At 44.8% G+C, this 14,657-nt stretch overlaps 1 protein-coding gene across 2 annotated transcripts; it reads left to right on the forward strand.

Moving 5' to 3' along the window:
- Positions 1 to 2,139: 2,139 nt before the first annotated feature.
- LOC119550140 (putative mediator of RNA polymerase II transcription subunit 12) lies at positions 2,140 to 14,006 on the forward strand. 2 transcript variants are annotated; one of them, XM_037858644.1, is made up of 5 exons: positions 2,140 to 2,230; positions 2,315 to 2,382; positions 9,386 to 9,746; positions 10,143 to 13,032; positions 13,572 to 14,006. In XM_037858644.1, the coding sequence occupies exons 2-5, from the start codon at positions 2,362 to 2,364 to the stop codon at positions 13,765 to 13,767; spliced, it is 3,468 nt and encodes a 1,155-aa protein (XP_037714572.1). In that variant the 5' UTR covers positions 2,140 to 2,230; positions 2,315 to 2,361; the 3' UTR covers positions 13,768 to 14,006. The 2 variants fall into 2 exon arrangements, with proteins under 2 accessions (XP_037714572.1, XP_037714573.1); XM_037858645.1 differs by lacking the exon at positions 2,140 to 2,230 and having other exon boundaries at positions 2,238 to 2,382.
- The last annotated feature ends 651 nt before the right edge of the window (positions 14,007 to 14,657 follow it).

Below are 14,657 nucleotides of genomic sequence, written 5' to 3' on the forward strand. Positions count from 1 at the left end.
GTGACTCGGATCGACTGGGCCCGCATGGAAAGTGTAGAAACGCAAACATTTCGTTTTATGCTCTTAATTGCAGTGCAAGTGGATTTCAATTATTCAAATGAGTCGCTTCCCCAACACATGCAGCTGCACTTCCGAACTGCCACAAACTGGTCCGAACGCCATGCGTTTTTGGCCAAGAGAGTTTCGGGGGAGAAGGGTAAGGCGAAGGCGAATGCGAAGGCAAGGCGACACTGAAACAGAAACTGAATTTCTTCTGCTTCATCATCTGGCTATATGGCGATGATATCGTGGCTTTATCTCTTCGGCCTGCCTTTTGCCATTTTGCTCTCCGCCACGAATGACGTTTCAGCGAAAGTTGTTACGTTACCATCATCGACAACCAGCACCGAAAGCCTATGCAAAACCGGTCGGTCATTGATTTTTGGTTACTGCAAATTGTCTGGCCATGACCAGCTGTGGAGCACAACTCATCCCATCTCCGCTGCAACTGCTTTTGCTTTTGCATTGCCAACTGCAACTGAAGCCCCTCGTGCGGGCTGGAAAAAATGCTTTGTTGTCACTTGGCCCGATCCACACTGCGTATGCTTGATTTGGCTGTAATGGCTCGCGTGCGTGCGAGTGTTTGGCGAATTTCGCTGGTAAATGTTTGCATAGCCAACCAGTTGCAGTGCCAGACGAACATTGTCCAATTTCAAAGAAAATATTTTGTTAATAAACATACTTCAAAGAAAACCGATAAAGTCGTTGATCGGTCGCCTATGGGGTATTATTTAATGGACCTGTATATTTTCCTAGAAGCACTTAAGTTGCTCGTAATAGTTTTCAAAATTAATTGTTTTGTGTTAATTGTGGCAAAGTGTCTAGCTTTTATGTTTTTTGAACAGTTGTGCAATACCTAATTAGATTTTTAAGCGGCAGTTTTGTTGAAAAACAATTACTAAATATTTTTTTCCTGCTGGTTTCTTCTAAGAATATCGGTTAATAGTTTTCCGTTGGCTTAAAAAAACATTTAAATTTTGGTTTTTTTTTTGGATAGATATTGATTCAGTACAAACAGGTTAGATTTATATTTAAATTGTATTGGGTTAAACAAATAACACTTAGAGAGACTACAATGAATTTCATAATATTTTTATATTTACAGCTACTAATTAAATGGTGTTAATTAGTGCTAATTTGCACATTTTTATTTTGTTTTAAAAATGTTGTAAGCGCTGTAGGAATTCATTGGGCAATTATATATGAACAACTATAAAACTAAGTTGTATTAAAAATATATAAACTTAGCGGCTTAATTTTTTTTTCAATAATGATATTTTTTTTAGTTTACAAAACATTTTAGCTTTTTGTTGCTTTTGAACAAATATTTTCTTTATATAAAAACGTAGTAAACGATTTCTCTGTTTTATTGGATTTTATAGCTAAATCATAAATTAAACATGTTTAAGCTAAAAAAATTATAATTAGTAGGAGCAAGTAGGAAACCCAGTTAATTTGCCCCACTGGCCTAATAATTGTTTATCGCAAAAGAACGGCTTATTATGATAATATCAAAAAACTGGTTGCACTTCCTTTCACTCCCTACTCTTTTGTCTGGCCTGTCAAATCGCTGGTAACCCAAGGAGCCATAAAACCAGAGCCAATAGCCACCGAAATCTGCACAAGCTATTCATTAGGTCTTCGAGTTTGCTTTTGTTTTGGGCCATTTCTTTTTTGCCCGAGCATTGTATTTTTGGCGTGGCTCTCTTAATGTGCCCACTTTTGGGTTTGTTTGTCCGACATTTTGCCGGCGATTTTAACACACATTGACCAGACAGCTGGCGGCACAATTTCAGTTTTCGGTTTCATTGCGGGCTACTCTCTTTCATTTCCTCGTCTGAAGCATTTGCCATTGAAAGTAAAATTGCTGCTGGCATCCAGATTCACTTTCGATGCTTTGATTGAGAATACTTGAATCTGGTATTGGAATCTTCAGGTCGAACCGCAAAACTCACCACGAGGTGAGCGGGTCCATCTTCAGCCAACGAAGACGAAGAGAGATGGTAACTCTCTCGACTGATTCTCTCTTTCGCCGACTTCGTCTTCGTTTTGGCCAAGTTGCTGGCCACATTCGACTTGAAGTTTCAGTTACAATACGGCAGCGAATCGGCCCGGTTGCAATTTCCACAATTGCTCCGCGCGTGTCTTGAAAAGTCGAGTGTGTGTCCTGAAGGATAATCGCTTGAAAAGAGTGGGTGCAGTGCAAGATCGACTATATTTATATCAGATTACAAACCAAACGCGAGTGCTTATTAAATATAGTTTTGATTTTCAGCATTTCCCTGCCACGGATCACGGATTTAATTTGCATCCTGCTGCGAGATGAGAACTCTGCCATTTTTGGTAAGTGGCTGGAATAAGCCCTGTTTTCAATGTTAAGCGGCTACTTATGCAACCAGTTAGCGATCATCAATCTCCAGAGGTGTCGTCGCTGGCTTGACCTGCGATGTGCGACCTCTTCCCTCTTTGTTGACATTGACAAATCGTGTCATTCCATTACAGGGCCCGAAACAAAAGTAAGCGAAGTAAGCCAAGTGTAAATTGCCTTCCGGCTGCCGCGACTCCAAGCCTTTAACTTGGCACTTGTTACGCGAAGAAATGTCTGCCTATCTCATGGATCGCTTTATTTGTATCCATGCGATCCGCACATGTGCGGATTTGCCCAGCAAATTGTCTCATTGTTTCCACGACTCTTGTTAGCACTGCCATTGGCTGATTTGCACATTTCCCTGAATTGCATTGCTAAAGTTTTTTTTGTTTTGTATTAACAAATTTCTTGGCCTCTAATGTGATCACGGGGATTTTCTGCCCACAGACTGTGATTTGGAATTTTTTAATGATTGATTGAGTGAGTTTTCCTAGCAGACACAAGACAACTGACAAATAATCATACCATGAAGAGGTATGGAAATTAGTAATGGTGTTGTTAGTAAATCACAAAAGACTTCGATTTCGTTATGTTATAACTTATAACAATCGGCTTTATAGGCCTCTTCGTGTTTTTCCTTTTTAATTTTTGGCATTGAACCCATTTAGCGTGTATAAAAATGATGCATTCATCATGCAAATTAATTTATATGGATTAAAAGCTTACCTCTTAATAATCTAATTATCCAAATAATATCTCTTACTCTTTCATCACAAAAAAAACATGCGAGGGTTTATGTACACTGTAATTTCATACTTTAATTTTACATTTCCTGCTAAGCCTGGGTCATTACTTAAATTTCGATCTGTCTGAAAATTGTTTCTCTCCATGCATCTCATTATTTACACAATCATACTCCTTTTGCAATATGGAACCACATGCAATCAGCCACCTGCTGAAGAACCGAGTGGGGCAGTTGGCTGCGCTCATTTAACGTCTTCATCTGCATCATCAGTAAATCAACACGAGATCTGAGCACAAATCCAAACTGTCCTCCTTTCGATCTCAGTCTGTTCGTCTGCCTTTCAAAACCGAGCCGCCAAATGGCCATCAGATGTGGCTTTTGCAAAAGAGCAGTCAGAGATGACTCTTAACTTTTGCAGCCGAAAATCCCCCTGATGATCATTTGTGGCTGCCATTGCTATTTGGATCATGATGTGTGTAACCTTTACAAAAGACGTGTAAGTCTCGTCGTTTATTGAACTTCTTTTCTGTTCAATGCAGTTCCCAATAAACGAATAAATGCCAAAGTGGTATTGGCCCAGAAAGTAATTATTTGGATTGTGAGGAAAACTACGAGTATTTCATGGCTAATTTTCGGGGCAAATTGGAAAAGAAAATGCTGATTGTCATTGCGCATGTTTGTCGAAGACGAAGAATGGGCTGGCTAGCTGGCTGGCTTTCTGTTCGAGGCTTTTGGCCAACGGCTATTCACGACACCCATTGACTTCAGCACCTGTTGCTGGGTTGTGTTTCCCCTGGCCCAAGACTAGTGGTTCCCCAAATAGGCCGAGGCTGAGCATATTTTAATATGCTGCACGCATGCAAACTGTCCATTTGTTGCTTGTAGAGTGTAGAAAGTTGATTGGATTTATTTTGTCTTTGGATTTGGATTTTGAATTTATTTTTCGTTTTGATTATTATTGTGAATTTGGGTGGCCTGCCGAAAAGTTTTCGACAAGTGAAGCCCTGCGATTTGGTTTCAAATAAGGAATGCACCTTTCACTTCTCGTTCAATTATTTCCTTGCTGCCATCGAAAGATGCCCACCGAATAAAAGGAAAACTTTTGCAATTGAAGACGAGTTGCCAGTGGCCAGTTTTTCGGCTCCCGAAGCGGCCAGATGTGAATGTACCGCCGAGATGTACGCCGATGTACCATGGACATGGATGCGATGGCTTGGCGGCGACACACGAATTCATATATTTTGGAATGCGGTTTTCGACCGCAGACGATTTTCTGTTTGGCGCGCAATTACACCGTACAAGTATCCGCAATTCGGTGGTCATCGTGCGGGCTCATATTTATTTAATTAAATGTGTTGCTCAAGCGACCGGAGACCAGCATCTTGAACTGCAGACTGCACGCATTCGCCATGAATATTAATGTGGAACCGAAATTGCTCGGCCGTCGATTAGGCAGCAGCCTACTAATTTGTGGCCCTTAATTATCTGACTTTTCACCGACGATGAGAGGGCGAAAAAGAGAGCATTACGTAATGCTCGGGTCGTGAATGCGGCCAGAGTTCATAGCGGTTCCGGCTGGCTATCGGCGACCAGGTTTGTTTAATTTATGCGAACTCTTTCCTCTTCGAGGGTTACCGATTGTTTATTTGATTTTTATGTATTTTATGCAACGACCTTGCTCATCGCTTAGCTCGTCACCGCGGTTAAGTAATTAAAAGGAAGACATAAAACCCAGCCACTGACCGCCCCCAAACAGAAATGGCTTTTGGAATTGGTTAGTTAATTGGGATTGTATCATTTGATTGGCTGCTAAATTGGGATTTACCTTTCGTTTCCAAATGGCCGCCCGATGAGCCTCGCGTTCGTTGCCTAAGTCTTTAGTTTTTCGCCCCCCTTCGGTGGCAATAACTGCAGTGGCCAATTGTTTTGCAGCTCTGGGTGTTGGACACACCGAGTGTGCCTGGTCACCGGTGTCTTACCAGCTAATTTGCTTGATTTGTCGCCGTTTGCATAACCCGTTTGTTGTCACTGCCAGTACGCAATGTTTGTTCGATTGCCTTTCAATTTACTCATTACTCGGTAATTTGCAATTGACACATTGCAGAAATTGCACAAATGACAGAAATATGAGTTATGAGTAGTGAGTTGCATTGGTCAAATTACCATAGACATTTCTGGCTACTTGTGCCCTCATTTGAATGGGGGAAAAGCCTGCAATCAATTCGAGAGATCCCTTGGAGTGGTTGGACAACTTTTACATTTGCCTGGGCGTGCACCGGATTCCAAGCTATGCAGCTCCATCTGATCGCATCTCATCTCCCAGCGATCGACAGTGGGGCCCATTATGCAGATCAGCTCACGCACAGGTCCGACCCGCTAAGACCACTTCCCACCACTGGCCACTTGTCAGCATAGGTGGACTTTCTCGGGGCCAATCCATGTCACGCCGAATGGTACACGGCAAAAAGAGCTCCCAAATTGTTAATTATTTAAGGTATTTTCCACAACAAAACCTCTTGTATCTTTGGCATGTCAGGGGGTTATTATTATCTGATAAATATCAAGTGATTTCATTGGAATGCCCAAGAGATTGTTGTTTTTGTATCCATTCTCATTAAATTACTAAATTGTTGAACAGTGGATAACCAACGATAAGCTGTTAAATAAACAAATAAACAGCTTATGGTCTTATTTCTAATTATTTTATAAAGTTCGGTTTGGTTTATCCTGGATAAACCTAATGATAGGCGGAGTTAAATGTTAGTGTTGTGCCAGATATAATTTGAGATTACTGGCATTTCCATTTAGGCAACTACTACATCCATTCCCCTAAACACTTAATAACTTATATAGCAATGATTTAGCATAAATATATCATGTGAAATAAGAGGTTAGCTTGAAATAGTGTTCGCTTGAATTTTTCTCCATGTGCACTTAACCCGCCAGAGAAGAAGCAGCACCAGAAGAAGCATAAAAACACTTTCATTTTTCATCTCATTTAATAATTCATCATATTTTTCCCCTTTTGTTTCTCCGCGCCATCATCGCTTTGGCTTTATCTAAAGCGCCCCCCGCAAAATTTATGGCTTAAAGAGTGGTCCACATTTTGCCGGCTGGCGTGTCGCTTACTTCCGTTTTCTTTGGCCGCCTGGTCGTTTGCCACTTCTAAGAGACAATGACGGCATGAAAACGATAAGTGTTTTATTTTCGTACACCGCTTTTTTACACCATTTATCGGGGGGGCTTTGGGACTGGGGGTCTGTGATCTGAGCTCGCATGCCAAGTTTGTCGCTGCAGTCTTTCGTTTGTTTTCGCAAGTCTCACATTTTCTACGCCTCAATTTGAGTGCTCACTTCCTTTCCTCAGTCGTTCCTGTTGCTCTGGTCGCGCTACGGTTATTCCATTTGGACAGCTGCTTATGCAACCAGGGCCTGGGATTTAATTATAAGGATTTACCCGATTGTGGGCAATTTCGCGCGAAAACGAACGCGAAAGTGACGCATTATTTACATCCGCTTCGGTTTCGTTTCTCTGTCGCTTATACTTAATATTTCACATATTTTTGGCCAATGGGAAATGATGTCAGTTACGGTTTATAGTCATAGTCATAACGTTCTTTGGCAACTTTTGCATCACTTCGTTGATGACTGACGTTACTACCCACTCGGCTAATTGGCCTGCAGACAAGTTGCGATTCTGGGCTAACCGCTTAGTTGCCATCTGGGTTCGCACGGAGATGACTTTCAAGTTGTGGGCCAGAATAATTGTGCCGTGTCACAGGCTGATTGTCTGCGCGTTGCAACCGGCAATCCGCAATCTATTCACATGACAGTCGGCCAAACAATGGCAGATCAACTGGCACATATCATAACTGTGCATCATCAAGTGCAAGGGGGCTGTGTATGATGTATAATGATATCCAGCCAGGCAGACAGACAACAAAGCAACCGAAAATAAACACAATTTACATGAGAACTTCCCTAGCTATTTGTCAGTTGCAAATTCAGACAAGTTGTCGGCCAGATTTCACTTGGCCAATCGTCTCGAACACCAACGCAAACACCAAAAACGAGCCAACAAACCAACCGCAGAAACGTGCCGCAAATCATTCGTAGTTGTAGCTGCCACTTGGCTCCAGCTCACTTAGCCACATGCCACAAGTTGTTAGTCCTGCGGTCAACTGGTTAGGCATCCCCAGACCCCATCCCCACCCCCATCCCCATTCCCGCCCCCATACCATTTTAACCATTGCACAACAGCAGCAGTTAGAGAAGTGCCTGCCGTTGATTTACACCAGCCCACTAAATGCTTGCCAAAGATTTTCGGGTTTCTTCTGCCTTTTCATTAATATATTTTTGTCTTTAGCTAGGATTGCGTAATTCTCTTCGAGAGGAAAACTCTGAGCTGACATCAGATTTATTGGCTTGTAAACATTTTCGTTATGTTAATGTGCGAGTTCAGAGCTGTCGAGTATTTTGGTGCCTTGGCTTGAGATGAATTTTGATGGCTTTTTGCCCGAGTGCCGTGGTGTGTAACTTTCTCCCATTGTTAGCATCTTTCTTTTCATGAACTGCTTTTGGCTGTTCGCAGTGCCAGTCTGCCAGTCTGCCTGTCGATGGTGATGTGGATTTGATTATTTCCCTCTCCTTGTGTCTTATATTGTATATGCTTTTTTCATATTTTGTTTGGCTTTGTTTTGGCAAATCTTTGACATTCGCCCATTGTATGTGGTCAGCGGAGTGTGCGAGCTGCAGCCCTCAAATGGCATCCCAGTTGGCCATAGGTCAGTTTGGTATGGTAATGTGACAGTTTCTTTGGGAAGTGGCTGTTGGATAATCGGCGGCTCGTTTGTTTGTGTGGGCTTCTCTGATTAACATATGTGGCATAACCCCCCCGGGGTGAGAAATGGAGCTTAAAAGTGAGTGTAGAGCAGTGACATCAGCAGTAATTGCAATTAAAAGAGCATCATTAAGCTGTCAAAATGTCTGCGTTAAAACTGTGAAAACAAAGGAACAGCCTGTCGGCAGGGCTGTCAAAACCCGGCGATCTCACAGCTTCCGTTTTGACATGACACTCTGGACGCCTCCCCGTAAAAACAATGCCATTTAGAGATGCCATAATCAGGCGAGACTACCGTGAGATTGCGCATGCGCCACCAATCGACAGAGCTCAACTGGGCCAAACCCCCGATCTTTGTGGCAGTGGGTAACGCTCATTGTCCGTCGAGTGTGTATTATTTTCACTTCACTTTCTGCTCAGCCATCAAAATGTGTTATACCCGCACTCGCGCTCGTACTTTATTATTTAGATACAAATCAAATGTCAAGCGCCCACACACAAAACAAGCTCCGATTCCGGCTGACATTTGCAGTCCAAGTGCAGTTTGGAAAGTTCGGTGAAAAATTTAACACAGAACTGGGTTTTCCTTTTGTCTCGTTTGGCATTTTTGCGTGGGCGTGGCCAGTCAGCCAGAAAGCGGCTCCCGCGGTCAATTGAAATTCGTCGCCGCACTCCAGGGCAACTTTCACGGCTGCGATGAAAAGGCCGGGCTGCCTCTTCCGCCAGTCGATGACTGGTGATGACTCAATGGCCTCCAGTTTGGCTGATTAACCGCATCGCGATATGCCAAATTAAAAGGCGAAACCGGGGCGAAGCGAGTATTGCCTTGCCTTTAACCCATCAAGTTGTGCGGTGTGTCAATTCTGTGGTCAACAACTCAATTCCAGCCTCTCCATTCCATTTCATTTCCATCTTCAACTCCAAACAGCCTCAACTTGACATTGACCCAATGCAAAAAAAAGGCGAAAAAATAGACAAACACGTCCACAAATTTTTGCTGGGCTAATTTGTTGCGGCTTCGTTTACTGCTGATGTTCGGGCTTATTGCGTTTTTAATTCGCCTGTTTTGGGCATTCACCAATTTGCTTTGGCCATCTTCTATTTCGGCCGGTAAAAGTTTTTGTCGGGGTCTCGACCTTGTCCACTAGATATCAATTAAAGTATCTGCTTTCAGGAGCCATGTGTTTACATGACAGTTGGATTTATCTGTAAGATTTATGGCCACCTTTCAGATGTTTTGCCTTCCAACAATTTCCCCCGAATAAATTTCGCTTTCCAGACTGATTAGTATCTTTGGCTATGGCCTAATCGCAAACTAAAATTAAATTCCACGAAGTTTTAATTAAAATATTTTGGCACCAGTACTAATCCACAACTTTCTATTCAATCTGTAGTTGGCGCTGGCGCTGCTGGTCATTGGAGCCACAGCGACTGCCTCATCCTCATCCTCCAGCACCAGCACCACCACCTCGGCGAAGCCAAAAACAGAGGCCAAGCCAAAAGCTGAGCCAGAGAAGCCCACCAAGCAGCCTTCGCCATCGGCGTCGCCCGCTTCCAAGGCCACCACCTCCACATCCACCACCCACCAGTCGAAGACCGTAAAGCCGGGCGAGAATCGTGGGAAGAGAACTCTCTATGACTTTGGAAATGCCGGCTATTTGTATCCGGAAATAGCCTCTCGGAGGGCTGGCTATGTGGACAACACGGCGAGCTACTATCCGCAGACCGGCTACTATAATGGTCAAAATGCAATTGGTAAGTAAACCCAAATGATCTGGTTTTCATTTCACAGGTATTTAAAAAACCACTTAGTTCGATTGGAAATAAAAACTGGAGATTGTCGGTTGTTAATTTAATGATTTTCTAGTGCTTGAATTGAAATAATAAAATTTAAAGTAGGATTTAATATTGTGAAAGTGAAAATATAAGCATTAAGGCCTTATGACACTGGTTTGATTTTACAACAGTCATGGCATCCCAAAGATGGTGTAATATAAAAATCAGAAAATGTTACTAAGCCGTGCAGCTTTATTCTCTAGGTTGCAACATCTTTTCAAAATAAATCCAGTCAGTTGTTCAAAACCCAACCCAGTGTCATAGGGCCTCTAAAATTTGAGATTAAATTTAATCAAAAACTCCTTCTAATTTCAGCTCAATACCCCAACTTTGGGCCCGCCTATGCTCAGTATCCTCAGTACTTGGAGGCTCCGGAGCCCATCATCGAGATCATCATCAAGGATGCCAATGAAACCTTACCCGAGGAGCCCGCCCAGCCGATTGTGACCAAGAAGAAGAAGAAGAAGGAGAAGGTGCATGTGTTCTATGTGAACTACAAGAAGGATCAGAACAACAAGTTGCACCTGGAGTCGCCAATTGCTTCCCTGAACAACGATGATAACGAGGAGGAAGAAGAGGAGGAGGAAGAGGTCATCCAGTATCCGGTCACGCCCCTGCCCCCTGTGAAGTCCACAACCCTCCGCACTATTATCCACCCGGACTCGGAGAAGTTCCACAGCAACTCCGGCATCCATGTGTCTTTTGGAGCGGAGAACCTGCACCAGACTGGTCACATTCTGGAGGAGCACGATGCCGAGAGCGTTCAGCGCCAGGTGGTGGCTCTGCCTCCCTCGGTGTCCTCCAAATCGGAGGGAGGATACCTGAGCAACACGCGAGCGGATTACGGAAGGGAGAACAACTTTGGCCGTGCTCCAGGACCCATTTCGAATCTGCTTTTTGGCAGCAACTACCAGCAGTCGCCCATCAACTACCAGCAGCAACAGCAGCAGCAATTGCCCACGCAGCACGGCAGCAACTACTTCAGGCCACCGGCGGCTCTGGTGGGTCCTCCACCCAGCTATCCTAAGCCAGCACCACAGCAGCAGGTGCAGCAGCAACATCGCCCTAGCATCACCCAGCAGCAATTGCCCTCCACCTCCTCGCAGACTATTTTCAATAAGCTGGTGCAACAGTCGCAATACTATATCAACCACAATCAACAGTACCCACAGCAGCAGCAGCAACATCATCAGCAGCATCAACAGCAGCAGCCACATCACCAGCAACATCAACAGCAGCCACAGCAACATCAGCATCAACAGCAGCAGCAACACCAACAGGCACCGCAGCAACACCTCCAACAGGCACCACAGCAACACCAGCAACAGTCACCGCAGCAGCAGCAGTATCAAAAGCCTCCACACAAGCAGGTCCAGGTGCCATTCTTTCCGACAATTCCGCCAAAAAGCGTGACTCCTGCCCCATATCAGCCCGTCAAGTTCCGTCCCACACCAGCACCTGTGTCCCAGGTGAAACCCCTGCCCCTGCCCGTGAAGCTGGACAATACCAACTACCAGCAACAGCAACACTATCAGCCGCAGCAGCAACAGAAGTTGCCGCACCAGCAGCAATCTTATCAGTTCATTCGTCAGCCTCAATTTGTGCAGCAGCCACAGTTCGTGGTGAGGTCACCCACTCCGCTACCAGAATACTACAGCCAGCAGAAGCAGCAGACACAGCAGCAACATTCCCAGCAGCAACATCACCAGAGCGCTCTCAACTACTTCGACATCAAGCCCTCCAAAGAGACGGAGCTGCTCAAGTCCATTCCCAAGTTCGAGCAGCACATCACGGAGACCGTCCACAATCCGATTGTTCCCTCGCAGCAGCCACAGGTGCAATATCAGCAGCAGGTGCAGCAGCAACACCAGCAGGGGCAGCAGCAACACCAGCAGTTTGCCTATAGCAGCACGCGGAACGAGGTGATCCACGATGTGCCCGCTCCCAATCTGGGACCCACGGCCCAGCAGCCCATCTCGGGGCACTATGTAACGGCTGGATCATCGAGTGCCCAGCACTCCCAGCAGCAATACCACTTCCCCAGTGAAGCTCCTCCGCAGCCACCTGTCTACGCAGAGTCCACTCATGGCCAGAAGGTGATGGTGGTGACCCCAGTGCCACCATCCTCGAACTATGTGACCTACAGCCAGTATAACCAAGCCGCCCATGAGCCGGTGGTCCATGTGAATGCCCAGTCGGCATCTCTGCAGGCTCAGGCCAGCACCAACTTTGCCCAGCAGCCGAGGCAGCCAGCCTCCTCCCTGATCAGCGCTCCCTCCACAGACAACTCGCCCTTCAGTGTGTCCACCTTCCACTCGGATGTGTTTAAGGAGCTGGAGCAGCGGAACCAGAACGATAAGCCGGTGCCCCATCAGGTGCAACAGCAGGCACCAAAGATTCCCGCGGCTCCCGTTCCAGTTCCCCAGCCCGCGCCTGTTCCCGCTCCCACATCCCCTCCTGCTTCCGCTTCACCCAATGGCAAGGCCTCGCAGACCCTGCTCCAACTGCCCGACGAGGTGCCCGATGATCTTCGCCAGCAGCTGTTCTCCTCTGGCATCCTGAACAATGCCGACATCTCCATTCTGGACTACGACAAGCAGGGAGACATTGCATTGGAGAACCTGCCCGCCGAGCATCTGCAGCACTTCTATGGAAACGGTGGTGGCGCCCAGATTGCCGAGACCAACAAGGTTTTGACCGTGGTCAAGCCCAATGGCGACAAGGTGGCCCTCAGCGAGAAGCAGCTGGACCGCGTGAAGCAGAGCAATTCGCTGCCTCAGAAACAGGATCTCGACGTGAAGGTAGTGCGCTACGATGCCGCCCAGGGTCAGAGTGTGAGCGACAAGTATGTGCGCACCGATGCCACCGTGGTGACCCCGGTGGATTTGGCCGAGCGCCAGCAGTACAACCGCTATTTGCCCCTGAAGATCAACGGAGCCCAGTTCCCGATTCCCGACAGCGAGGAGCTGCTGGGCAAGCGGATTGTCAGCGTGGTGGTCCTTGCTCCCGTGGAGGCCCAGAATCCCGGACACGGGAGCAGCGAGGCGCGAAGTGCCAGTGCCGACGGCAAGGAGGTCAAGTTCCTGGGCGGCGAGCTCATCAAGACGCTGGTGAAGAAGCCCACCAAGGAAAACTTCAAGCGCTGGCTGGAGAAGGAGGCCCGCACGGATCTGGAGCTGCAGTCCGTCGTCCTGCTGGTGGCCAAGTAAGTGGAATATCTGTAGAAGCTATCTTGGGAGGATACCTACAACGGGGGAATTACAAATGACTTACAAAGGTGTTCAAAAAGTCAGCTTAAACGATTAACTTATAACTGTTTTTATCGAAATTTCGGCTTAAAGATATTTTGTTGCATACTTTTAGACACCTTCAGGAGTAATTTTAAAATGTTAGTTGCACCTTGGATAATATACTTTTAAAAACTGAGCTTACCAACAGGGTCCAAACTTGTTAAGAAGATAATTTCTTTATGTACAATTTTTAAAACACTTACTTTTATATCACAAATGTGTTAAGCCCTGATTTTTGCACATGAAACGTCGGCTGAATTTTCTCTGAGTTCTTTTGAAGAAGTCCCAAAATAATATCAAAACAATATCAATTTTTAATTTATTGGAGACCCCTATTCAACTGATATCCAATTTCTAAATATTTATTTATACAATTTTCAAAATTTCTGGACCCACCTTTCCATTTCTAGATACAATTTTCTGAAGAGATTTTCTAAAGATTTTCTCCTTCCAGATCCACCGATGCATCCGCGGAGCAGGAGATCTTCATGTACGACATTGGAACGGGCAGCATCAACCGCCTGAACGGGGAGCTCTCCAGCACATTCGTCAATGTGGCCGAGGAGAACGCCAGCAGCGAGGATCTGGAGCACGCCGCCACCTTGGACCCCAGTTCGCTGGAGTCCATGATGCATCTGCGCCGCAGATAGACATCGCGATCGAGTCGAGTCGCCGCAGTCCACAACAAAATGCCATTTAGCTACTCAACTAGACATGATCATCGTGCGCCCCTGAAAACCCCTCTTATGTTTTACTCCTTCCTTAGTTGTTTTTGTTTTCTATACTTTCCTTACCCTGTCCTCAGGTTGCACATTTTCCACTCAAAACAAGAGGAGAAACTCGTTTCATTGATCACGGCATTGCATCCAATCCTCTCGTAGTATTTCCATTTTGTAAATATTCTATGCTGATGTTACAATTATCTTAATTTAAGTTAATTTACGTAAAAATATTAAAAATAAACAAAAAAATTAAATAAAATTTGTGTTCTTTTGGGTCGTTCTTTTGGGTCTTTCGTGGGTCAGTTAATTTTGGTTGTTGGGGATCCTTAAACAAAATTTGTTGTGTAGGAATCCAAAATGCGGAATATAATACATATTTTAATTGTAGTACCTTTTTAGTATATATTTTTTCTTTTGACTTTTTAATCCCAGTGGGGGATTTGCCGCATATTTCCACCCGTGACTCTGCTGGTGCTTTAACTTATAACTATTTAAGTGAATTAACTTTGATATTTGTTTATTTAGTGGATCGTATAATACATTTTCGTCACAAAAGTCAATATCTGAATTTTTGTATGTCTAAGGAGCGATCTTCACTAGTTTTTTACCTCAAATGTAAAAATTTAGGTAAAATAAATAAATCAGATGTAAGAATGTAGGTATAATAATTAATTCAGATGTAAAAAGTAAATAAAGGTAATGTAGTAACGGTAGTAAATGTAAGTAACTCACGTTAGTACCAAAAACAACCAACCTTACATATAAAGCCACTGTGCATGTAATACTCAAGTAAAGTCAATGTAAAGTGATACTTATAT

Source organism: Drosophila subpulchrella, chromosome 2R (genome assembly GCF_014743375.2).
Source record: "Drosophila subpulchrella strain 33 F10 #4 breed RU33 chromosome 2R, RU_Dsub_v1.1 Primary Assembly, whole genome shotgun sequence".
Lineage (NCBI taxonomy): Eukaryota > Metazoa > Arthropoda > Insecta > Diptera > Drosophilidae > Drosophila > Drosophila subpulchrella.

What these genes read in the sequence shown, in the direction of transcription:
- LOC119550140 (XM_037858644.1), top strand. Translation starts at nt 2,362, where the DNA reads ATGAGAACTCTGCCATTTTTG. An exon ending in TGAGAACTCTGCCATTTTTG is followed by an intron (nt 2,383 to 9,385) that starts GTAAGTGGCTGG and finishes TTCAATCTGTAG; the next exon opens with TTGGCGCTGGCGCTGCTGGT. An exon ending in GTCGTCCTGCTGGTGGCCAA is followed by an intron (nt 13,033 to 13,571) that starts GTAAGTGGAATA and finishes TTCTCCTTCCAG; the next exon opens with ATCCACCGATGCATCCGCGG.